At 37.8% G+C, this 26,883-nt stretch overlaps 2 protein-coding genes and 1 long non-coding RNA gene across 8 annotated transcripts in view; 2 read left to right on the top strand and 1 right to left on the bottom strand.

Annotated features, from left to right (window-relative positions):
* Window positions 1-5,918, top strand: part of LOC121910251 (four and a half LIM domains protein 1-like) — a 17,148-nt gene extending 11,230 nt beyond the window's left edge. Inside the window, exons 2-6 of the mRNA XM_042431380.1 lie at window positions 693-872; window positions 996-1,170; window positions 1,498-1,667; window positions 3,354-3,540; window positions 4,573-5,918. Of these exons, the coding sequence (XP_042287314.1) occupies window positions 717-872; window positions 996-1,170; window positions 1,498-1,667; window positions 3,354-3,540; window positions 4,573-4,724 (840 nt within the window). The 5' untranslated portion in view covers window positions 693-716 and the 3' untranslated portion in view covers window positions 4,725-5,918. The remainder of the gene's footprint in view (window positions 1-692; window positions 873-995; window positions 1,171-1,497; window positions 1,668-3,353; window positions 3,541-4,572) is intronic.
* LOC121910253 lies at window positions 3,547-26,883 on the bottom strand. 6 transcript variants are annotated; one of them, XR_006099625.1, is made up of 8 exons: window positions 26,100-26,883; window positions 24,718-24,865; window positions 23,876-24,059; window positions 20,844-21,053; window positions 10,657-10,786; window positions 8,252-8,388; window positions 7,990-8,065; window positions 3,547-4,708 (listed from the first exon to the last, which is right to left on the bottom strand). It is a non-coding gene; the product is annotated as an uncharacterized LOC121910253 (long non-coding RNA). The 6 variants fall into 6 exon arrangements; XR_006099627.1 differs by having other exon boundaries at window positions 24,718-24,853; XR_006099628.1 differs by lacking the exon at window positions 26,100-26,883 and having other exon boundaries at window positions 8,252-8,411; window positions 24,718-26,088.
* Window positions 21,060-22,782, top strand: LOC121910252 (adhesion G-protein coupled receptor G2-like). Its single transcript, XM_042431381.1, has 3 exons — window positions 21,060-21,154; window positions 21,276-21,375; window positions 21,960-22,782. Exons 1-3 carry the CDS (start codon window positions 21,079-21,081, stop codon window positions 22,093-22,095), a joined length of 312 nt encoding a protein of 103 aa, XP_042287315.1. The 5' UTR covers window positions 21,060-21,078; the 3' UTR covers window positions 22,096-22,782.

Genomic DNA, 26,883 nt, shown 5'->3' with positions numbered 1-26,883 from the left:
TTTTAGGTACTTTAGGTACTCTTCTCTAACTGGAATACTTTGTTGTGAGAAAGATGTGAAATTCAGTTCACTTACTGTCACAGAGAGCAACTGATTAGTGGTACAAACAACACACACGCAGCTGTGAAGTGACAGAATGACCGAACTTTTATTGTTCAGATTCTAATTTCTTCTATGATCTTGCCTCTTTTTTTTTTTAAAGAGCAGTTCAAGCAGCACACAAAGCTCAAAGCAACCCAGAACAAACTGAAAAATCAGTTGCAGCTGCTGTCGTGATTAGTCAAGTAATAAACAAGTAAATTACAGAAAAGTAGTTGCCGATTACTTTGATAAGATGATTAAGATAAACTGAAACAATCACGCAAACTTGGTCGCTGTGCTTTTACACAAACAACGTCACTGTCAGTATTCAGTGCCTCAGCTATTGAAGAAAAGCATCTATATATCTACAGCGCCCCCATGTGGTGATTATCAGTAGCAAATGTCAAACATCTGCTTGTTCCAGCTTATTAAATGTGAGGCTTTTCTGTTTGATATCAATGTAAGGTGAATACTTTCGGGACTTTTTATAGACCAAAGAACTAAGAAAGTAGTTGTTAGTTGCAGCCCTAAAATCAGCATCATTTTTAACATGATGACTTTATGATGAGCAGGATTTTACCTTCCTTCTCCTCTCCCTCTATTTGCTGCAGGCGTGTGTCTCCCTTGGAGTGACGATGGCAGAGAGCTCGCACTGTTTCTACTGTCGGGAGGACCTTGGGGGGAAGAGGTTCATCCGCAGCGAGGGCAAGCCGGTGTGCGTCCGCTGCCACACCAAGTTCTGTGCCAACAACTGTGCCGAGTGCCATCGACCCATCTCTGTGGAAACAAAGGTGCGAGAGATTGGCTGGCAGTTGAGTTTTTCGCACATGTTTCTTATCAGGTCTGTTCAGCTTTGAGTGTCGCCCCTTCATTTTCTCCTTCACTTACCTCATTTCTGTTCCTTCCTGTATTAGGAGCTCAGTCATAAGGGCCGATACTGGCATGAGGAGTGTTTCCGTTGTACCAAGTGTTACAAGCCTCTGGCCAAGGAGCCCTTCAGCACCAAGGAGGACCGCATCATGTGTGGGAAGTGCTGCTCCAGAGAGGACGCTCCACGCTGCCACGGTTGCTATAAACCCATACTGGCTGGTAAGACTGCCAAGACTGCTGACCTGCAAACCCTCATTTCGTATTGACAACAGAAGAGCTGCTGGAGGACAATTAAAAATCACCACAGAAAAACTTTACATGTCCCCTGTAAAAATAATTGGCAAGAGCGTATAAAAAATGTTTATTACAATGATAATGCAAAATAATTTCTTGTTGAACTTAATTTTATTTGAAATGGAGCCACTTAGACTCAGTTAAATCAGTGAAATATTTCCAAATTCCCGTATTACTTTCAGTCATTCATCATTTACTTCTTCACTACCTGTTTCGTTGAACTAATATCTCACCATCTCTCATCTTCTGCAGGCACAGAAAGCGTGGAGTACAAAGGAAACTCATGGCACGATGAATGTTTCGTCTGCTGCAACTGTAAACGACCAATAGGATCGCTGAGTTTCCTCTCCAAAGGAACTGACATTTACTGCAGCCCCTGCCATGACAAGAAGTTTGCCAAACACTGCTTCAGCTGCAAAAAGGTTTGTTAGGACAGGGAACAGACACACCCACCCCCCTCATTCTTACTAATAACATGAACTGAACATGATAGATCTGAAAGGGATATGACTTTTTCAGGCTGTAAATGTACTTTAGTGGATAAAAAATGTTCGACTGTAGTTGTTTTGAGGGTTGGTTCTTCCAAGATTACTACATATTTTGTTACCCTGAGGACACTGTATCAATTAAAGCTGCGAGCAGCGTTGAACGGGCCCTAGCGCCTTTGCGCATGTCAGGCCGCGGCGCAGTCGAAGGGCTTCTGTCACGGGCATGTAGATGTCTTCAGACCCGGGCTGTTTTCAGACAGTGCAAGGAGATAAACATTACTTCCTTTGTTCACTATCTTGCCTGCTGCTGGGGCTGATTTGCTGCAATTTTGTAGGGGGCACTATTCAGCCAGTTTGATTGCACTTCTATGTGGCTTACGTTTAAATGTACATTGTTACTTGCTGGACAAAGACGTGTAACTTTAGTTTTTCACTGTTATCTAACATTGCATGAAGGAGTTAAATATCATTTCCTGTGTCCACTATGTGGTGCTAGAAAACACCCATTAAATAAACATCATGTCTCTGTATATCAACTGTGGAGCACACCTTGAAAATTTCATATGAATCAGATGATGTTTGTCATATAAGGCTGAGTTGCTCACACCTGTGTCATCAAAATTGTGCAAGTTTTGAGCCCGGTCACTTGAATTTCAATCAGTAAATTGAAAAGTCTTGATGAGTTTGTGTGTAAAACAAATTAATTTCCTATATTTCATTGTCTATTTTTAGAAAAGTAAACACTTTTAACCCACATGATCTGGTCAAAGTTTGATTGAAATGTGTACCACTGGACACTGGATGAAATATCCTCATAAATCCCAGGACTTTGGCCAAATCTTACATTAAAAATCACAATTTTTGTAGGAAATTTTGTCCCAAATCCATTGATACAGGTCTGAAAGTGGTCTGACTTATAGTTTAGACATCAAACGCCTCAGTTTGGCACAAAGTCCATGCCCGGAGATTGCCTCTCCATTGGTTTACATTATAAGGTGTGATGTGGCACTCCAACTTTCGGGGCTTAAAAAATCTAAACCATTCGATTATTACAAAGTTTTTAATAACTTTTGTTCAGCACAGTGGGATAAGTCATGTATCAAAGTTTGAAGCCGATTCCATTAATGCCCTAGGAGGAGATAGCGTTTCTTGGGGGTCCAAAATTGGCGCAAAGTCGTACTTTGATGAGCATATTGCGGACTTCCTGTTGGATTTAGGTCAGGGGTATCAGTGTATGATTTGTAGGTCTTGATGAGACAAAGAATTGAGTTTTGGTTCGATCTCTCTATGACATTCCTACAGGCCGTGGCGGCCATGTTAGATACATAGATGCACATTTTGGCACTTTAGGGGTTTATTTTTACATTTTATCAAATTTTTCACTAGACCTGATGTGCGTGCCAAATTTAGTGAGTTTTTGAACATGTTTAGGGGGTCAAATTTAGGGTTGAAGTGGCGTAATAAGAAAGAAAGAATAAGAAAGAAACAAACACAACAGATACAATAGGGTCTTCGCCCCTTTGGGGCTCAGGCCCTAATAAAAAAGGATTTTAGTAGAAACACTATGGTAATACTACCATTCATACACTTACTATTCTCTTCTCTTCCATCTGTCTCCAGCCGATAACCTCTGGAGGAGTGAACTACCAGGACCAGCCGTGGCACAGCCACTGTTTCGTGTGCAGCTCCTGCTCAAAGCCTCTGGCAGGAACGAGTTTCACCAACCACCAGGACCAGGTCTTCTGTGTCGACTGCTACAAGAACTCTGTGGCTAAGAAATGCAGCGGCTGCCAGAACCCCATCACAGGTTACTTAAAATTAAAACTGAAGATTAAAATGTACACAATGATTTTTCTCTTTCAAAACACTGTATTCAAAAATATATTATGCAAGTCAATTATAGTTAGTTTGGAGTTATAATCTAGTCAAAAATTTTACAGGAGAAGCATCCACAAACTCTATATACGTGCAATCTTCATTTACTGAGGCAAGCTTCTGGTCAGGGACCTTCTTGAATTGGCTTTAAACTGTAACCTATCAACAGTTTGAGAAGACAATTTTTAGTGTGGATAGTCGTGTCCCAATTCAGGGGCTTGAATCTCTGAATGGAGGTCCTTGAGACCAGGGTGAACCTGTGGCTCCTAATGAAATGAGACAGTCTAGGATAAAAACTAATTTGGATCAACTTGTAACTTCAAAAATGTATCACCAAGCAGTTGACCTAAAATGGCCAGTAGAGAGTGATTTAAGTAATAACTTGGGATAAAAAACTACTATAAACTGGGTAAATGTTAAAAATACTCATGTATATAGTGAAAGTTGTGACTTAACCTTCAAAATATAGTTGGCAAATAGTGTATTGGGTTGATAGTGAATATATTCATATAAGTTGCATTCATCTATTTAACATACCTGCTAAATGTTTACCAGTAACTGATGGCCAACTGAACATAAGAACCTGATCAGTAGGATACGGTCACATGGTCCTGACTTTACAAGTTTGGCATAATCCGTGATGCAAATGTAAATAAAAGGGTAGGTTCACCTGGATGGAAGGACTCAGCCCTGGTGTGTTCAGATTGGAGTGTGTTGATGCTATTTATACTGTTACAGGATTAAGAAATCCCACGGTTGGAATGACATATCTGGGTGACAGTGTAGTGAAGAATTTAAAAGTTTAAGAAAGTTACCACTGCTACTGTTCAGTAGTTTTAGAAAGTAAACAAAGAAGATGGGAAAAAAATGGACTTGAAGAGAGCTGAAAGGACAGACTGGGACCAAAGTGACACATTAGAACGGGGTCTTAACCCGACTCTCCTCTCCTCTTCTCTCCTCTCAGGTTTCGGTAAAGGCGTGAACGTGGTGAACTACGAGGGCAGCTCTTGGCACGAATACTGCTTCAACTGTAAGAAATGCTCCCTCAGTCTGTCCAACAAGCGTTTCGTAGCCAAGGGGAGAGACATCCTCTGCACCGACTGTGGAAACAAGTAGAGATGGAGAGTTTGGTTGTTTTCTCACAGCACATGTCATCAGCTGTCACATCCTTTTTCAAAATATAGTCATTATGTTACTTTGTTTGTTTTTACATAAAGGCCAGAGTCTTCATTTCAATTTCATTATCAAGTTGTGTTTTTGGAAGATTACACATGAATCGATAGGAGGGTTGGGACCAAAATGTAGTTTATGTCCATTGTTGGTTGTTTGCTGTGGTTGGAGAATGTTAATCCTAACACAACTTACACTGTGTTGAGTGATGGTAGATGACTAGTTTTGTCCTAAAAAGTGAGAAAATGAGAAGCACTGAAGACAAATCCTCAATGATCATACAGTATATGTAGCGAGGTTTGATAGTTTTTTTCTTTGACGGACTTGTATCAAACTAAATATGATACTAAAATATGTATAAAAACAATGTAATCAGGTTGAGCTTCAAGAATAGACAACTAGCTACATTTTTCAACATAATGTCCAACTTGCTCATTTCTAAAGCTTTCAACCACGTCTTCCGCTAGACACCACGAGATGTGAAAGCTTCAGAACAAGTTGGACCATGTGTGGAGAATTAGTTTTTGTAATAAATGTGACATGGGGTTTTGAAGTACAAATAGTAGTACATCAGCTATACTGAGGTTATGATGCCACATATGAATCTCCACATCAAGTAAAACACTGATTTTAAAAAGGCCAGTTTTCTTACACACAGACTTCTTTTCATGAGCTGACGGTAGTGTGAGTCGTCACTTTCAGTCAACACGGTGTATGCTTAAGTGTTAGCATAAGCAAGAGGTTAGCTTGTTTTTTTTTTTTTTTTTAAAGTTGAGAAACGGATGCTTGTAAGTTGAAGTTTGGAGACATACATTTGAAATCAATATATTATTTGGGATTGTTTTAACTGTAAGAAAAGTATCTGCTTATGTTAGTGGCTTGTGTGCTTGTTTTTTTTCTCTTTTTGAAAGGTGATATTTTCTTATGACAAAAAAATAGTGATTTTTAAAAGAATTCATTAAAATTATATCTATATTTTAACTGCTAAGTGCCAAAGGATTACTATGCTTATAGTATGTTTTAAGTGACTGAACTTTTATGCACTTTTCTGAAACATTTCCCTTCTGTCAGTTTTGCTTAAATTGGAATATATGCAAACTGCATGCCTTAATGTGTTGCTGGATTGAAATAAACTTCCTACAAAACTGACCACTAGTTGTTGTTGTTGTTTTTTATTTAACATAAAATGTATGGTTCATGTTGATATACAGCAATCTGCAAAATATTAACAGTCAGCACATTCACGATTTTACATAATTCTCAAACTACATCATGTTAGGTAAAGATTTAGACTACGGATTATAAAGGGACAAGACCTTTTTATGCCTGTTTGTGGCATGGGAACATACTATAAATGCTTAAAATATATTGTCTTGTAAAAAAGGAAGTGTAGAAGAGTGTTTCAAGAGAGATTCAGCTTTACATGTGCAGACACAGTGTTTGAAGAAAGTAGTGCATGTTTGTCAAATTGATTGACCTTTCAGCTAATGTCTTTGTGTTGGAGTCAGTTACTTTTTTTTTTTTTACTACTGATAAGAGGATATTCAATATGTACATATCCATTTTCTCTCTCTCTCTGTTTCACCAGTGTCTCTCTCTCACCTGCACACAGGTGAATACACACATAATTACACAAGTGGACCAATCACAGCAACAACACACTGGTCTCACTACTCCGCTCCACACTGTCAAACCATCTTTGTTTGCAGAGACAGGTTTGTGGTTCATCTCATGCTCCGTCTCAGAGTTTGTTGTTTGAAACCAATGTTGCGCTTTGAAGTTTTTCTCAGTATTAAGTATCGCTGTTATTAAGAATTTGGACCAGGATTGTTCTCCTTTATTCTTAAGATTATTTTCTTTAACCAGGTAAGTACTTTCTCTGTTGTTTCAAGGCTTGAACAGTCTTTTCTTAAAGACATATAGATCTTCTTTTTAAACAAAGAAGAAATTATTTAAAAGGCATGAGATTCACATGCTTCCTGTATTTTAATGTTTAGTGTCTAAAGTTGTTTTAACTTTAAGCATAATCTGGAAGAAGCTTTTATTCAGTTAATGTACAAAGTTTCTTCTTAATGAAAATAAAATAAACTTGTTTTTTCAGAATTGTGATGATTTTTCTTCAAAAATTCCTGAATGTGTTTGTCACTCTGTCTCTGCTGAGCAGCCCTGCCTCTACTATGGAACGAGGTAGGAAAAAGTTTTGAATGGTTATGGTTTGATAGGTTAATAGAAGATGAGTTTTATAACAATTCATGGTTATGGCTATACAAGAAGGCAAAGATGAGCACTTGGCTTTCAGAGGTTAAATCTGATTTTTCATTCTAACTAAGTATTTGTTATCTTTTAGATTACAACCTGTGAGGCTGAACCACAGTTATGTGATAAAGTCATTGTGTTGATTGTAAATAAGTCAAACATACATATCTAAAACAAACATGGTAGTTATATATATATAGCCACACACTTACATATATGGTATCTCGGAGTTACAGATTAAAAGCTAAAAGATTGAAGCCATGTGAGAAGTTTGTAAATGCATCCCACTTTAACTGAAAGAGTCTGTTATCTTTAAAACATTTCGGTCTCTCCAGCTTCCACAAACTGATATTCTCTTGTATTTCTGGAAAAAGGTGAACAGCAACTAACTCAATATTAAACCGAAATCGTAACATGTCAGATACAATCTGAGAATAATCTTCTGTGTCAAAAAGAACATACAAGAAACAATAAAAATAAAATAGTGAAATTAAAAAACTGTTTTATCATAAGTTAGTATAACCTTTTTAGATTATCTAAAAAGTTTTTCTTATATGCCAAAATTGACTTTAAGCCACGTTTTCTATCAAGTCAAGTCAGCTTTGTAATATAACAGTAATGTGTCTTTAATTAGGTTATGATACTGTTCTATTTGCAGAACAATACAGTACATGTGACACTAGCAGTGCCTCCTATTTGCTTCCAAATTACAGTATGTTAGTCTATATTAAATGTGTGTTTGGGTTAAATAATGTTTTTGTCTAAAATTAATTTTAAAATAGACAGAAAGCAGCTTCAAAGAGATGTAACACTAAAGCTCTCACTGTTTTTTCTTAGTGCTTAGCAGCTGATCTATAGATCTACTCCTATATGCTGCATGTTAATGATTTACTCTATATTGTCTGTTTCTGTCAGCCCCTCAGCTCACTCTATGGGGGAAGGTGGTTGACTTTACCTTCGGGTGCAGCCACTTGAGACTAAAGCGTCATATCTCCATCCCCACCCTGCAGGAACTCACTGTTTGCCTCAACCTGAAGTTTAAGGTACAGTTTTAGGCACTTTGCATCATCTCTAAAAGATTTAAGTTACATTGCTATAACTTTTAGGGGCAAATAAAGGAGACTGCACAGTCCAAGACATTATGAATCATGAATGTGTCATATTTCATCAACCATATCCAGGCCCTGGCTTCCACACCATGGACTGCCTTCATGTACCGTCATCCAGAGGTTCAGAATCCTGAGCTGGGTTTGGAGGGGAAGGGGGGTCGTTTGGTGGTCTGGTTGTTTGGGACGAAGTGGACTACCCCGCCGATCATCCTTGGTCTGAAACAGTGGCACTCGCTGTGCCTGACCTGGTCACATACGAAAGACAGACCTGCCCTGTATATCAATAGGAAGTTAGTGGACATCACAGCAGGTGAGTTAAATAATAGACAACCGTGGTAGAAGTTTCTGGACTCTGGAAGGAGCTGCAGGGTGCCTTTAGTCGACAAAAATATCTCCTTTTATTCAATATTCACTCAGCATTTTAAACTAAAAAGCAATATTTTGTGTGTTTTTTTAAAAATGATTTCATTTTCGCTTCTCACAACTGTATTTTATAATCTGATGGTTCTCTGTTACTATGTTTGTTTTATATGTTACAACATTCTTGAGCTGCTTTTGTGTTTTGGTAAGATAAAGACATATTTCCATCTTGGTGGGCATTCGGTTTGTATTTTATTCACGCCAGGTTAGTATTTGTATTGGGTTTTGATTTGAGGCAACTTGCATAGCCTGAGATACAAACAAAAGCAACGGCATGGAGATCAGATTAGAGCATTAGAGTTGATGAAATGGAAGAGAGATTTTTGTCCCGTTGGATGTAGGGATCCAGCTTTTATTCTCCTGATACTCCAATACCTCAACTCAGAGTATCTGACAATAAATACAGAGTTCCCATGTGACACAGTGCTCTTCTCTTCTCAAATTTAAAACCTGTAAACCCAACTAAATGAATGCAACTGATAGAGGAAGCACTGAATTTTATAATGACATTGACTAGATCCACAGTTCAGCAAAGGATAGGGACACACAAGTCCACTTGTACCATGCAAACATTGTCAGTGTTAAAATGTGTTGCTATTTCAGTGGCAATTACTTGGAATGAATATCAAATCATTTGCCTCAGCAGTGTGCTCTATTCCCTCTGGGGCAACTTGCCTTTTCTGGTTCACACTATGTAAATGAATTTTACAGTGTGTCTCTCCTTCTCTCCTAGCTCATGATCCCTCCATTTTTCCCTCATGCCGCAAACTGGCCCCCAATGGGACGCTTACTCTCGGTACCGCACACCACCTGGTAAATGGGAATATCCAGATCAAACCGTTTACCCGCATGTTGGGCAAATTATCTCTGTTTCGGCTATGGGGGCGAGAACGTAGCGAGCAGGAAGTGACGTCACTGCACTGTACAGAAGGGGAGCTGGTGAAATGGGAGAGGGACCACTGGGACGGTCAGTTCTGCACTCCGCTGCCTGATTCCACCCTGCAGTGTGGTGAGCAGATAGAAAACACCTTCTGCCTTAACTGGAACACATTTTCTCTGATTGTTCTTGCTAAAGTTATTTTTTTATGTTTCATATGGTTAGATACACCTTTTAATGTCTGCACGTCTGAATATTTTCTACCCTCTTTGCCTCCCACAGTGTTTATACAGCTCCGTCAGTGACCGATCCACTTTTATGCGGTCAATGTAAATGTCAGTTTCATCGAGCGTTTTATAGCTTTTTCCTACCTTATTGGTATAGGTTTATGTCCTCAGCGCCTCAGATTAAATATTGACCACCTGTCTTTTTGTCAGTTAAGCAAATATGGAAGCCATTCTATGATCAATAACATTAAGATCAGAAGCATTTATCACACAGCTGTCATAGGTTGTTATTTTCTCTCTACAAACTAAAGCTTGAACCAGCTGAACCTTTCACCATAAAAACTATTGATTTTAATATTGAGTCAAAATTGCCATCAGAGCTTTGATCATTTTATTATGAATTAAGTTTTTAACTAATAAGTTTTTTATTCTAATTTCTTGACTTAGCAAGAATGAATAAGATGTAAATTTGTAAATTAAAAAGTATATCAATTAACATCTGTCAAGGATTAATAATCCTGGTAAGAAATATAGTTTTATTGATAGATACAAAATAAATCAAAATACACAATAATGACACAGATTTTACTTTACATAAAACAAATCTGACATGTTTGAACGCAGAGCTCAGTATTAGGTGATGGCCCTCACAATAACATAGAAAGGTTCCACAATATGATTGTTTCAGTATATACATTGATCTATTGCATCTACTTTTTTTTCTTCTTCACATTCAATTTGGCTCCCCTTATCATCATCAAATTTTTACATTTTACTCTCTTTTATATATGACAATGCATTTGTTTATGATAATTTAGAATAAAAGGAAGATAAAACCTGTTTAACAAGAAATGGAAATGCTTTTCAGATTTAATGTTGAAAATACAATTACGCTAAAATACTTACAGTAATTGTACTTGATAGTAAAATTTAAATTTTTATTTTAATCTTTACTGAATTTTAATGTAATTTAACTTTTCTTCACTTACATTTACTTGATGGTGTTTCATATTCTGTTCTGGCAGAGTGGTCCATTTATGAAGTGAGACTGATGCTTGCCATCATCTGTGAGAACGGGAGCAACATCAAGCCCTACATAGCCAGAGAAATCGCACATCACTGGGTAAAAGAAAGAAAGAAAGGAAACAAAAAACACAGATATTGTCAAGTGTAAAAATGGACTTAAAATGTTCTGTATATTACACTCGACATTGAAACTGTTTATTCTTGCTGTCACTTTGAGCTAAGAGAGAATGTGAGCAGCGCAATATGTCAACTGATTATGAAGTAGCTACTGGATACTGTCATAACTTCTTGAAATGTAATGACTAAATGGCTAAAAATGTTAAAATAAAAAAGACTACATAACAGGATTACATAATATTAAACTGTAATTATCACATCATAGAACACGACATACACAACCGATGATGTGATAATAATACGGACAAATCACAAAATAATATACATGATTAGTGTATTTAACAATACAAATTACTACATCATTAAATAATGTGAAAATATCACGTTATCTGATCCATTAGCAGTTCCGAATAAATGTTAAACCTAGTAAATTTACACTGAATTTTATTAATGCACATATTACAGAGCTGTTGGATTGGATTGCATTATATTTTACAGGTGTTATTCTGACTTTGTTCATCTGCAGTAAATCTCAGTAGCTGTATCTTCTCTCTGCTGTTTGTTGTTCCTGTAGCTCAGAGAGGTGCTGCCAGACCACATGTATTTACCCAGAGTGTCTGTGTTTGAAGTAAGCAGGTAGGAGAAGATTCTGGTTTACAACACTGACTCAGACTGTATTTTGTAATAAAATACCTCTGAATGTCATTTTGTCTCACATCAATTAAACCATATTTTATAGTGTATGACAGACAAGGGGAACAATGGGCCACATAAGCACACTGAGTTTCTCTGGTCTCTTACACAGTTCCAGGACTGAAGACAGCTTTGAAAAAACATCAGATGAAGATGATCTGGTAAGCAGGAACATTAGAGCCTGACTGGTAAGACTGGCCAAATGCAAATGTAGCTTTACTGGGGTATATGCTGGCCAATAAGTGACTTTCTGTACTGATATTTTGTTAAAGTCATGTTTAAGGTCGTTTAGAAACACTGTCTCCACTACATAGTTTTTAACTGTAAAATGCCCCACTCAGTACATATTCTTTAATAACCAAATTTAAGGGATCCCCATAGATGTTTATGTTGAAATATAATATAGGTTGATGTAATGTTCAAAATTTTGGATTTTTCAGATTTTTAAAACTCTCAAATACCAATATCAGTATTAGTTTCAAAAATCTGGTATTGGTTTAGCTCTAAAGCGTGTGTGGGAATGTTGTGCTTAATGTATCTTGTTTTAGTGCATCTTTAAACATTATGTAAAAAAAAAAAAAAGTGCATTTTGCAGGGAATTAATGTCTCCTTTCTTCTTCAGGTGTGGTGGGCTAACCCTGATATTAAAAGGTAACATTGTCTACAGCGCATCTGCTCAGGTTTACTGTTTCACTTGGTGATTAAGCTTTTCTAAACATTGTACAATCTGAAAGTGGCTGGATAAAGAGATGGTAGACTATAGCATGCAGGATCTAAAATAACATCTAAAATAATTTCATTATAAAATCTATCTATATCTAAATGTATAATAAGTATGTAAAATGTGTTTTTTGAATTCATTTACATTGGCAAAACCTTATAATTTGAATTAATCACATTGAATTTCAATACTTGGGCAAACTATTCTGATCTGAATTCTGTATACAAATCACATACGGTATTTGTACAGTAAGACAGCAAAGTAAGGAAGAGCAGAGCTAATCACATGAAAAAGAAGTAAATCACAGCTAGGAATGACAACAAAGTGCTTAAAATCATTCTTCCTTTCTTAGAATATACTTTCAAAGAATGATCTAAAATCCTTCAAATGAAACAATCTGAGATGGAAAAATCAGCCTTTGGTTGAACTGCTCACAAATCACATCCACACTAAGGCCATAATCTTTAATCAGAGGTCACAAGTGGACTTGTTTTTTGGGGTCATAAGCCAAAATACATGTGAACCATGACTGTGGAGGACTATAAAAACATTGCTACGCAACCTTTAACTGTCTGTCTCCCCTGCAGATTTGACTGCCTGGCTCATGTAAATGTTATCCCCAGCTTGGATGTGTCAGCTGTGCAGAATAGGATGCACACTGACCTTAAAACCCCCTACCGTGACCCTAGAAGTCAGCTACTGCTGCTGGCTGGCAGCATACACGCCACGCCTCTTGGTAGGAAATAGGTTCTCTGTTTGAGCAGAAAGACAAATTACAAATGTGCACACAGGCTAATAATCCTTCCTCTGCTTCTAGAAAGTTTCTCCTCTACCACTACCAGTCCTCCAGATGTGATGACAGACTGCGTTACTGCCACAACCACCACCTTTACAACCGCAACATCACCTGCCACTTTCTCCCCTACCACCACATTTAACACAACCACCACCACTACCACAAGTAATCTAACCAGTGCAACCACAGCCACCAGCTTTACAACCACAACATCACCTGCCACTTTCTCCCCTACCACCACATTTAACACAACCACCACCACTACCACAAGTAATCCAACCAGTCTAACCACAGCCACCAGCTTTACAACCACAACATCAACTGCCACTTTCTCCCCTACCACCACATTTAAAACCACCACCACCAGCACAAGTAATCCAACCAGTGCAACCACAGCCACCACCTTCACAAAAGGCCCTGTAAATATCTCCGGTCAGTCTGGTCGTAGAAATACTCTAGATTAGTTTTGTGAGGAAAGTTACTTTGCCATGTCCTTGATAGTTTGTTTTTTCTTTATCTCCTCTGCAGTGCTGTATTTTGAGGTTAAGGTGAACGTGTCCATAACAGGAGACTGCGAGGCAGAGCAGATTCTTTCCACCTGGGTATGTCTCCTCAAACAGCAGGACTCTTATTTTTAGAGATATGACATAGATTTAGCTTTACTTGTATTCAATGTGGGCAGTGAAGGAGTATTGACAATATAAACCATGTGCATATGTTCATTTAATGTAAGCAATTGCTGTTTAGAAACAGTTTTCGAGTCTTTTAAATCTCCAGAGTGCATCATGCTGAGAGCCCTCTGACTCTTCACAGCTCAACACCAGTCTGCCTGATGACATGATAGTGCTCGACCTTCAGATGATCCCCAAAGTTGGCAGGTACAAGTTGTGATGTAGCTGCTACACCATCAGCCCACCATCTGTTTCCAGGAATAACATGCAGTCTAAAACAAGTGGAAAACCTTCAACCACTAAGCAAGAGAACAATTTAATCTGAGTTGTTAATCCCATTTACAGGCATCTTCCTAACCTGCAGCCAAACCTTTCTACTTCTGATAACGTAAGTAATTTAGTATGTAAGTAAGTATCACAAATAAACTATTAACTGTAATCTGAAGATAGAAATTAAATCCTTCACAACTTGATGATCTTGAGACTTTAAAGCACAGTGAAAGCTGGGTGTTCTAGGGCTTGATCTAGGTATAATAACATGTTGATTAGTGAGCTTTAGAGGTGTTGGTTTGCAGATGTTTGAACTGGACAAAAACATGACAGGGGCATCGATTCTCTCATTCAATCCTCAACAAGAAAGAAAACTCTTCAATTAACCATTTTTATGCCAAAGCTATTCAGTTTTTGTTGCAGAATTTTAGATGTTTATTCTGGGTAAAGGTGGAAAAACCCTTCCACTGAAACTCACAATGATAAAAAGCTTTTCTGAGGGTCAGAAGATCTATAAGAAAAGGTTAGGAGAGGTGAAATTGTTAAATACTACAAAAAAAAGTAGTTAAACAATGAAATGAATGAATACAATGCGGAAAATGCATCTATTTCACTGGATTAACAACCTGATTTTACATTTGGTTTTACTCTTCATTATTTGGATAATAGTGACTGACATCTAAATCCTGAAATAGCTTTAATCCTTGTATAGTCTGTCTTAAACTGACTATACAAGGATTTCTCCTCCTGAAAGTTGTATCAATATTTTCATTCTTCCCCAGGTGTCTGTATACAGAGTTTCAAGGTATGGATCATGTAACTCTACACACCTTTCACTTAGATAAGGTGCAAATTACCTTATAGTTGTAGACACACACTATGGCAATAATGACAAAATGACACATAAAATGCAATACATCATATACTTATATCAATTTTGGTAAACTTTTTTCCCCTGAAAATGACCCTTTATATGTAATATTGCATGTGCTTTGTACAGAACTTCATTATATTAAGAGTAACTCAAAAGGAGCTTTGTGCAGCTCATGATTAACTCTGTTACTGCTTGCAGAGAGAGCTGTGTTTTCCAGGTTCAGGTCATGATGTCGCTGTCAGACACGCAGGAAATGGAAGAACAGATGCGATACCTCCTGCTGATCCCTTATAACGAAGGATCCATCTCCATAGCAACCGAGGACATACAAATAAGCCGGATATGTGAGTGAGGTTCACGTTCAGTTAAAGATTACATGGTATAAAATGTTTAAATGTTTCAAAAAATGGAAGGAAATGATGGATTTTAATATCTAACACTATACAAATGAGACTGGCTCTAACAAAATTTATTCTTTCTCCATCTGTGTCGCTGCCTCCCTGCTTTAGTGATACTTCAGTGCAATGCAGAAACCCATCAGACTAGGAAAGGCCTATTTGAGTGGCCCGCCACTTCAGGAGGACAAAATGCAACTCGGCCGTGCCCAAAAAACCCTCGCCGCTACGCCACCAGACACTGGTGAGGGCCCAGACAGTTAATTCATTAAACAACCACACTCATATTCACACCTACTTACAGCATGGGTCTAAACCTGTGATCAATCATTATTACCAATCCTCTTATTTAGATTGCACAACCCCAGTAGTGGGAATGGTATAACAATATCCTACTCAGCTGGAAGTGCCGTTACTTTACTGTTATTTTACTTAAATGGAACTAAATGTCCTTGTTTCTGTGTCTACAACTTAAAAAGTTAGAGTTACCTTTTGGATTTGAGAACACTGCTGGATGTGATTTGTGCAACCTCAAGAGGCCACAATCCATAATAAATAAATATTGATGTTTGGAAGGTAATATTTACACTGGTTACCATCTTTGTTTTGCGTGTAAGCATGCTAACATTGTCTAATTAGTTATAAACAGAGAGTACAGCTGAGTTTCGCAGGTACTTGATCATAATCCATCATACATGACTACAATTCATCTTGAGGAGAACATGTATGTTGGTACCGATTTCATGGCGATTCATCTAATAGCTATCAAGATATTTCACTCAGAGGATCACCAAAGTCATTAGGGTACATCATCTTGGAACCATGAATGTTTGTTCCACTCCATTGAACAGATGTTGAGATATTTCACCGAAAAAAGTGAAAACTTTGAGCTGCTGGTGGCACTAGAGTTTAAGTCCAGGGATCATAAAAGTTAGTAGGTTTGGTGACTATGAATGTCCACATTTCATGGCAGTTCATCCCAAAGTTGGATTGAGATATTTCAGTGCTAGACCGACTGACCGCAAGACCAATATTGCCATCCCCAGAGTTAACCTGAAGACTATTCTCCATACGGCCACGTTCATTCTGTCAACATGAATTTAACGCCTCAATAAATACAGGCCTATTTGCGTATTGATTACATCCGCTGGTATATATTTACATGGCTGCCTCACTGTGTTCAGGACTCTGTGTGTTGCTGTGTGTTGATTCAGTGTGACAATACTTATTGATGGCTGCTCATGAGCTGTGGGAACCTGTGCTGTAAAAGCATTGATCAGTGTCACTAATGACTGGTGTTAACAGGTAGACAATTCCTGGGATCAACAGCCTCACATCTGTCTCAGGTCTGTTTTTAGTCCATCTGATCAAGATAATTTCCTGCCAAAGTCTGACTTGGATAGGATAAACATAGAAGAAGAATTTGCAGATCACAAAAAAGGTGAACAGTATTTAGAGATTTTTTACGATCAAGAATAAAATATCCCTAGGTGGTACGATGAATAAAAGAAGAAGAATTAAACATTCAACAAAGATCTTTAAAAAGGCAAGTTTAAAACTGACTTAGTACAATGTTTGACTTTTTTTACTTCCTGTTTGTCTGACAGTAAACTGTGCCTCAGTACCAAGTGGATGGCCCCAGACCTAGAAGACTGTCCTCTAGTGGTGGAAACCATCCCTGATCTCGACCATGTCGAAGTCACTGCTGGTCTGTTACACACTTTTAATTTGTCTTTTATTTTGTAGTTGTCAATTTCATTAATTCAATCTCAAATGTAAGGTTCAAAATGTTATGTTGAAGATCAAGAAAATTCATTATTTCACCAGTTGTGTCATTTATCTCTAGAGAATGCGCTGGACATGGTGGAGATGATTGAAGGTTTACTAAGCAACCACTCCAAACTCAACTACCAGGAGCTAGTCACAGTGCTCAACAAGCTGCTAGATATCGTTAACCTCAGTGTGGTCACACCAAACCTGGGCCAAGCTCTAATCAACATCATCTCAAACATACTGGAATCTGACAGCTACCTCTTTCCTTTCACTAACACGTAGGATATGAACTGAATATAAAATCCCATTGAAAGAATCTGATAAACTTTTCAGTCTATTTACTAACTCCTTCTCTGTCTTCCTCTGTAGTATTTTGAACATCACAGAGGCAGTGGGAGACAGAATGGTGGGTTTTGAGGGCTCCTTCACCCTGGCTGCTCCGTCTGTTGCTATCTCAGTGGTGGATGTGGTTCCTGGGCAGTTTGGCAATTTGACTTTCGGAGTGTCATCTCACCGGGAAGGCTCAAAGCCTGAGGTAGGTAAATTCACAACAACAGATAAATATTCTCAATCTGGCCATACAAAAAAAAAAAAAGAAATTCATCACTAAAATAAGTAGTTGAACATTATCTATTATGCTCTTATAATTGATGGGATTAAGTTCATCGTTCTATTTTGAAACAGAATAGGAAGCATATAATGAAAACTAGAAATGTCCTAGGCCAATCCTAACAACTGGTATCTGGGCCAATCTCTGTATATTTTAATGGATCTTTATCAGTTAAAATGAGCCTGATCAAATGGCGATCCTTACCTTACTGTGTTTTTACCACCTCAACCTGCTCATGCCTTTTCGACTGTCTATAGTGGTAGCATTTCCCTGCATATATGAGTGAAAATTAAGGGCGGACCAGTGCGAGTGACTCTGAGTTGTGACACTGGGATATAAAATACAAAGACTGCTAAACATATTTGTATTAAATATTTTATCCTTCCTCTCACCTCATTAGCAAAGAGCAAGGTACAAAACATTCAGGTAGCAGCTTCTCATTTTCAGCTGGCACCGACTGTCACTTTCGACGGTTAAAATGAGAAATATTGCCGTTGGCAGATTATAACAGCTGGCATTAATTAGCGTTAATTCTGTGAGTAACTTGTCTGTTGTCTGGTAAAAGTGCTCTCGGTTTTTGTCTTTTTATAGTTCCCACAACACCAACAGAGTGGTGGTATGTCTTCTCACTAGCTGATTAAAGTTACATTGAAATTATGGTGAAGATTTTCTTCTGCCTCTCAGTATTGTTTTAATGTGTTGTTTAGCCCGGTTAAGCTAATTAACAATTAACAGAGTTTGTTTTATTTTGTTTTGAAGTTAATATGTGATAAACCATGACACGGAGCTGAGACCTTTTCCAATTAAAAACAGTCCTCATTACTTGGTCTGATAAACGAGATGAAAAGTAATGTTGCCAGCAGAGTTGCTTCTTCTTCTTCATTTAACCCTTTAATATCCAGTTTCTCCTTTTATCTCCCCTTACAATTCCTTTAAGGTAGGAGAAAAAAAATCATCTTATTCCAAACTATCTGGAAGCCACATGTATATTCTGTATCATCTTGTTCCAGCTCTGCATTAAAGCATGTTTCTTTATGGCTGCATCACTCCATCAAATGGACATATTCTACATTTTTCATACATATTTGACACATTACCCATTGGAAAATTTGAGATCTCCACTAGAATTTAAACTAAAGTTATGGGAGCCAGAACAATATTTGGCCACACAGCATGAGTTTTTAATTACTGGCTCACCTGCAACTCACAGGGATTTTCAATTAATATCCTGAATCTGTGGCTCAACTCAAAATCCACATGAAAAATAGCCCCGTCTTTCAAAATTGCGATGTAAAGCATTGCAGAGGTGTATAGGCAAGCATAGTTTTATCCATACTTTAATGTAATTTCATCATCAAATCATATTATGCTGCTGTTAATTAAATCATTAAGAAATGTGTCTTTGTTGTAGATTTTCATCAACAGGTATCCCTTCAACAGTACAGTGGCTTTCATCTCCCTGCCATCTGTCCTGCAGCACAGCTTCCCACAGAGCTCACCACGGGTTCAGTTTCAGTTCTACGGCATCCCAATGCTTTTTAAGGTACTTATTTTTCTGCGTATCCTTTCTTGTCAGAAAACATGAAAATAATTCTACTGGAATAATCAATATTTTTTTTGCTCACTCATGAAAACAGTCTTAGATAAATGAAAATGAATGAATGTGTTTTATTATTTTCAGAGCAGCCAACAGGGACAGATCCTCAACACCTTTGTGGTGTCGGCCAGTGTGACTAACGCCACCTCTCCAGTCAAAGACCTTGATGAAGATATCAAAGTCACGCTCCACCATCTAATACCCAATGATGTAGGATCATATGTCCTTAGAGACTTTGGCTAATTATCAAATAATTATTATAAATTAACAATTCTTTTTTGCCTTTGGTCCGTTAATACATTTTCACCTCTGTTAAAGCTTTACAAGGACGTACAGTGTGTGTACTGGAACTTCAATAAAGACGGTAAGCCCTGATTTAAATAACTACTCTTCCAATTTTATGAAGAATTGAGTGATATTGTATTAATCGCATAAATGTTGGTCACCATTCAGATGGAAGTGGAGGTTGGGATGATTATGGGTGCAGAAAATACAACAGCAGCTTCGACTACTCTACATGCCTGTGTGATCATCTCACACACTTTGCAGTTCTTTTGGTACGTATTGCATTTCTATTCTTCATAGTTTTGTGGAAAAGGATGCATCAGTGACCTCAGAGAGACTGCAGTATATTTAAAAGTTGTGGTAATAGTAGTGACCGTGGTAATAGTAGTGATAGCAAAGAGCATCTAGAAAAGGAAAGCAGTTCAACTCAAGACTTTACCAGCAGAGGACGCTCAAAGCCCAGTATATCAAATGAAGGCTGGGCAAGCAAACGAACAGATAGAAAGCACAGATTTATTATATATCAAGCATAACCTTGAGTATAATGCTTTGTAATAAACATAATAGTATATATTACTGGATGTAATAGGTAATAACATCTAAGGGTCGTGCAAGCCCTTATTCCAAAACTGCAAAAATATCAAGCCTATAAATTCTATTGTTTCTGAAATTGACACTTAAATTGCCATATTGCCATATACTGATTTACACTTAATAGTCCTAAAGCAAGATAGTAATGAGTGTTTCATTGCTGTGTCTGTGAGAATTATTGGTGACAAATAGTAAAAATAAATACAGATACACTCATGCTTATAAGTCAGTGTGTGTTTGTATGTGTCTAGGATGTCTCCAGGACTAAGGTGGACCTGGCTCATGAGCAAATCCTGACCATTATCACCTATGTTGGTTGTGGAATCTCATCGCTGTTCTTGGGAATCACTGTTCTCACTTACACGGCTTTTGAGTAAGACTCAAACCACTGAATTGTTGATTTTCAGATCATCTTCTAACTTGTCCACATTGAAATGCCCAACGGCAGTCCTTAGATAAGGATGTGTGTTACACTCTTGAAGCTGCGATGTCAAATTTATTTTAATGCCAAAACCTAATTTCTTCTTCCTGGTATGTTATGTTTTGTGACCATTTTTACACCTGTTTGCCATTACTTCTACTTTATTATGTACTGTGTGTCTGTATCTGTTTGCCTTTAATAACTTGTCTATAAACAAAAAAAGCATGAATGTTCCCCATGACGTTAAAATACATACATACGGCACCTTTGCATATTGTATTTTAAAAGCTGAAAATCTCTTATTTGAATTTAAATTTTTCGGTCTCTGTGTCTTACCTTTTGTTTCCTCCCACATGCTCATCTCCATCTCCGTCTCAGGAAGCTTCGTCGAGACTACCCGTCTCAGATCCTCCTTAACCTCTCTCTGGCCCTGCTGGGCTTGAACCTGGTCTTCCTGGTCAACTCCTGGCTGGCCTCCTGGGGTCTGTATGGCCTCTGTGTGGCTGTAGCATTCACGCTGCATTACTTCCTCCTGGCTTCATTCACCTGGATGGGATTAGAAGCTGTCAATATGTACTTCGCCCTTGTCAAAGTCTTCAATGTCTACGTGCCCTCTTATATCCTCAAGTTCTGTGTTCTGGGATGGGGTGAGTCGTGTGTTTGAGTAGACTTTGTGACACTTCTAATAGCACAATGCTGAAGCATTGAGATGAGGCTCATATAAACATGTGACACATGTAACACACAGTATTTCAACTGTCCCTCCAGGGATTCCTCTGGTGATCTGTGTCCTAGTGTTCCTCGTGAACAGAGATGCCTACGGCAGTCACCTCTACACAGACAAGTCACTAGACAACTCTGACGACTTGTAAGTTTTGGCTTCATCTTGATTTAATTTCTCATGTCTTGATGCAGCTTTGAAATAGGGGCATCAATCAGCAAAGATCTGATACCTTGTTTACTGTTTGGCTGCTGTTATTCAGTGAAATTATACACATAACTTGGTTAAGTTGGTGAGTTTAATGCAAAATTAAACATTCACATGCAATTAGAAACTACATGTGGTCCTTTACGATATTGTAAAATGTTATTTTATAGTTCTATTTTGTGTTCCTATGTTTCCAGTTGACAGATCAAACTGTTCTCAGTGGTGCCAAACTGAAAGTTATGTGACATGATGGATGAACCAAATGTAGTTGCGAAAAATTTCATGTCATTCATACTTTTTCATTGATTGCAGGGGGTAACAGGGAGAGAACTCCAATAAAATTTTGTTGGGTTGAACCATGTTGCATTAAAATATTTCACACTACAATTCCCACTACAGTGTGACACAGAATTTGTATGTGTTGGCACAACCATGATGACCACTGTATCTCCTCCTCTGTTCCTCTTCCTCTGTCTCTCCCCCTCTTCTTTGTCCCCTTTTCCACTCAATCCTCGTTCCTCCAGCTGTTGGCTGCAGGATGATGTGACATTCTACGTGTCTGTGGTTGCCTATGCCGTGCTGGTCTTTCTCTTCAACATTGCGGTAAATGACTGCATAACTTTTAAGTTCATACACAAGTTCAAACTACTAAAACACTGACCTACTGGTTAACATATCACAGTATTCTCCTAATAACATTTTTTGCTCCATTTCAGAAGGAATATCTGCAGGCCTTTTAAATATTGCACTTTTTAACAATATATTTTTTTATAGCTACAATGGCATATATATCTTGAAATTACTGGTATACCACTTCAAAATAACTGTGCCTGACATGACTCAGTGTAACAGCATTTAAGATTTCTCCCATTAAATCATCCAACTGAAGGCACATAAATATCTATATGAAATCTTAAATTACTTTCCTTAACTACTCCAAACCTTCTTTTAAACATCTTCTTAGGTTTTTATAGTGGTTCTGATCCAGATTCGACACATGCAGGTCAACAGTCCTGCTGGAACCCGCAGCGGACTGATGCATGAGCTGAAGGGAGTTGCCAGTCTAACCTTGTTGCTAGGACTCACGTGGACTGTTGGCTTCTTCACCTGGGGGCCGGCCAGAATAGTTGTGCTGTACCTGTTCTCCGGACTCAACACCCTGCAAGGTTGTTGCTTTTTACTTTTGTACAGAGACAATTACTGAAAGCCACTCATATGATTTGTTCTTAATTGGCACATTCAAGTGATTTCAGAGAGCTTTCACCAATTTTCTTGTACTAAAAAATGTTTTCTTTCTCCAAAAAGGGGAAAAACACTTGTCAGACCTATTAAAGTTGAATTATAATATCTTAAATTGAATGGATTTTGAGCTTAAATATGTCACAAATTAAATGAACTAAAATAAAAATAAGTAGCTAAAATAAACTTAATGTAGTATTAATATTCTGTTTGTTTTTTTTTAAATTTTATTGTATTGAGTATTTTTGGTAATTTACAGTTCAGAAGTTGTTAGGAAAGTTGTGTCACTCCTACAGGTGCCCCAGTTTCATGCTTTCACCAGAAGATCATCCTCTGTTGCACCCGACAGTGTAAAGTTAACTACTTGGCAGCTGCATGTGGCAATTTGGTGGCATTCATGAGGTTGAAATGGTTGCAACATGCAATTTACGACAAGTTTGTGCAATTAAGGGAGTTTGGTGAATCCAACTTGGAACCCTGAAGCATACGCCTCAGGTTTAAGATTGGATTACAAAGATATTTCTGAATTAGGCCTTTTGTGTGTGCCGTTCACTGTTTATTTATTGAGTGGCAGTTTGCTTACAGCACATGCAGTTTTCCTCAACAGTCTACTTCATGTTCACAGTTCAAAAGAAACCAACAGAACTCACAGATAAAAAAAGGAGGAAATCAAACAGAACCTGGATGATGCAACTGTTTCACAACTGCTTTTACCTCCTGTTTTATTTCTTTCTTTTATATCTGGAAGTGATGCAACCAGACTCATTCACCGTTTGCTTCTGGAAGTGAAATGCCTTGCACAAGTGCAAATCAACAATATCTGCTGAGGGACAAAAGAGCTGTTGTCAACCAAGATCCAATATAAAGCTCATGACCTCATTTCACTTTTCCAGGTCTTTTCATCTTCCTCTTCCACTGTCTGATGAGGGAGAGTGTCAGAAAACAGTGGAGGATTCACCTCTGCTTTGGACGTTTTCGGCTTGAGGACTACTCTGGTACGTCAGGCACACATAGTATGACATAACCTAATTACAGCAACAGTGTGTACATATCATCGACTGAGGAAGACTTGAGATCATAGTTATGAACAGCAACTTCCATGTAATTGGTTTGTGTTGTGAAAGCAGTTTCCCTTTTGCTTTGGACACTTTTGGGGTTAATTACTTACAATAAAGGCAACTCAGGGCTTGATTACTGTTACCCGTGTTTGATGTATTCATCCAGAGTGGAGCAACTCAGCATCAGTCGGCGTCGTGGCCAGACCCAGGTCAAATCCTCCAAGAGTATCAGTACCATCGGTCCACTCAGTCAAGTCCAGCTCCACAGACAGCACGTCAGCTTCCTCCGACTCCAGCCAGAGAGACTCATCCTGTAGTAGACCAAACCTGGGTGAGGAAACAAAGCAGGCTTTCTTCTTGCAAATTCTTAAGTCATCAGTCTGTCAACGCTGCTATCATCATAGTATACTTAAAAGCCAAAAAGATTACAATCCAAGATACATTAAAAGTTCAATGATAAAAATGTAATTCAAAAATAAAAGCAAAAAGCAAATCAAATTTGTGAAAATGTATTTTGAGTAATAAAAAGCCAAGGTTTTGGCTTCAATTATAATCCTTAATGAATGTTTAAAAAAAACAAAACATTCTTCATTTTTCAGTGGTCTAACTACTTTGACATAAAACTCTTCATTAATTTGTTAATCCCCATCTATTAAAAGACATTTAAGGTCGCAATTAAAAGTTATAATTCATCTTGTTGAAATTCAGCTTTCTTCATATGAAATGATGATCACTGATTTAATCAGACATCACAATCCCTCGGCTGCCAGAATCACAGTGAAGGTCACTGCATACATTAATGAGACTGACGTTAAATAATTACAAAAAAGCCTTTGTAATTAAGCCGGTTTAAACACAACTAAAAGGACGCAATTGCTATTTCTTAAAGGTTTCCTTCATAGTCTGGCAGCTCAATTTAAGTTTAACGCCCCCTTACTCCCAGGCATACATTATCAATTCACATATGAGAAAATGTTTTTCACACCTCTAAATTGTTCACAGATGTTTAATTATCTTGCAGGCCTCTTTGTGAATTCCCTGGCTCTACCTCGAGCCCAGAGAAGCCCCTCAGGTGCAGGATCTCTGCCTTCCCAGAGGGGGGTGATTTACCCGACACCTGGCTGGAGGAATCACTTGCTCAGCCAACAAAACCAAAGATGAAACACATTAGACACATATAAGCGTTTGCAGACATGCAAATTCCAGAAAAGCTTAAAAATTGAAACAGCAGCTTTAACATGTATTGTACGTCAATACAAGCCACAGAAATAAGTAACTCATACAGTTTGGAGCCGAAATTAATTGCAAAGAACCTCTGTATTCCAGCTTCATAAAATTATTTTGTCACGCATTTCTATTGTTTTTTTTTTGTTTTGTTTTTGCTAAATATTGCAAAAGAGCCTGTAATTATGAAGACATGAGTAGTTGCATCAGTTCCAAGGAGGAGTTGGTTGCCAAGCAACTGGTGAGTGGAGCCATGGTGACAATGAACCATAGTACCACACAGTTTGTATGAAAAAATAATAAAATTTTAAATTTATGCTGATGCAAGTCTTCCAGTTTTTTCCTCACCTCATTTCTGGAAGAACATGTGTACTCCAGGTTAAACCAAATAACTATTCTACAATTGTTCCTTAATAACTTAAGGAACTGATAACTTATGTGTCCTTTTTTGTGATAAATATGATGGTCCAAACTTTTTTCTAATTTAGGCCATCTCTGTTGCTCAATTTATTAATTCCAGAAATAGGAAATTTCTCCAAACAAGTGCAGTCTTGGTGTAATATAAACTCACTGAGGTATTTATTAGGAACACGTGTGCAATCTAATGCAATCAAATGCGTTGTCATTGAGAGAAAGGTGATAAGTCTACTTTATATTTATGACTGAGGTGGTAGTGGGTGGTAGCTCAGTACTGGAGTGTATTAAATTGAAAAGAATTCCTAATATTTTGTCCACTCCATTAACATACATAAGGGTGGCAAAAACACTACAAAAGGCTGATAATTACTAGATATTTCACAAACCGGTTTCATTTTTGTTTAGAGTTGCAGAGATGTTGCTATGGTTTTGTAGGGTGAATTTTGAAGCCTTAAGTTTGTGGATTTCATGAGTTCCTGATTAATTAATACACAGTATTAAAATACCCAAAATTTTACAATAGTTTGCAAAATGCTGTGTAAAATGACCACAGACAAAAAATGTAATACGAGAGAAAAAATAAAAAATTCTGCATCATTTTACTTCATTACTACTATTCACCATTTTAATTTTAAACCAGCAATGTCATGTGGGGAGACTTAAAGGAATCGTTCACACTTTTTGAAGCGGGATTGCATGAGGTTCATATCCATAGTCGTGTATTACCTGCAGTAGATGGCAATCTGCACCCCCCCAGTTTGGAGAAGCAGACAGGAGGACTGGCGTGGAAGCTAAGAAATGCACTGCTGTGGACACGGCCAGCAGCAAAATGTATTTTAGCCACCTAGGAAAAAGAAAAAAAAAAAAAATCAATATCAGTGTAAGTGTACACTATATTTAAACTATTTTCACCGCTTTACCTTGCCGTCAGGTAATGTAGTTGCCTTGGCAGTACATTTTCTCAACTGTATAACTTCCGTATTCCTACGCATGCTGTGCACTGTATTACACTGGGTCAGAAAGTGCTGTTACTTGATATTGATTTTTCTTTTTTTAGGTGGCTAAAATATGTTTTGCTGCTGGCCCCGTCCACAGCAGTACATTACTTAGCTTTGGTAATTCTGCCTGCTTCTCCAAACCAGGGGGGTGCCGACCGCCATCTACTGCAGGTAATACACTGACTATGGATATGTACCTCATACAACCCCACATCATAAAATGCGAACTATCCCTTTAGGCTCTTACTTAGAGCAACAGATTTAAATCAGGTTCAGAGATAAGAAATATAGGAATAGAGGTATTAAGTTTAAAAAGGACAAAAGGGGACAACAAAATCTAGCAATGAAACTCTGACCTTCGTATCTTAGGTGCTTCAGATGCTGATTTGACCTTCTGACCTCTAACACACTGGACTTGCTGTGGATACAACTAACTCAAAATATACAGTACTGTGCAAAAGTTTTAGGCACTAAAAGTAAAGTGAGAATGCTTACAAAAATATTGCCATAAA

Source organism: Thunnus maccoyii, chromosome 13 (genome assembly GCF_910596095.1).
Source record: "Thunnus maccoyii chromosome 13, fThuMac1.1, whole genome shotgun sequence".
NCBI lineage: Eukaryota > Metazoa > Chordata > Actinopteri > Scombriformes > Scombridae > Thunnus > Thunnus maccoyii.
This window is presented reverse-complemented; position numbering and strand designations above follow the sequence as displayed.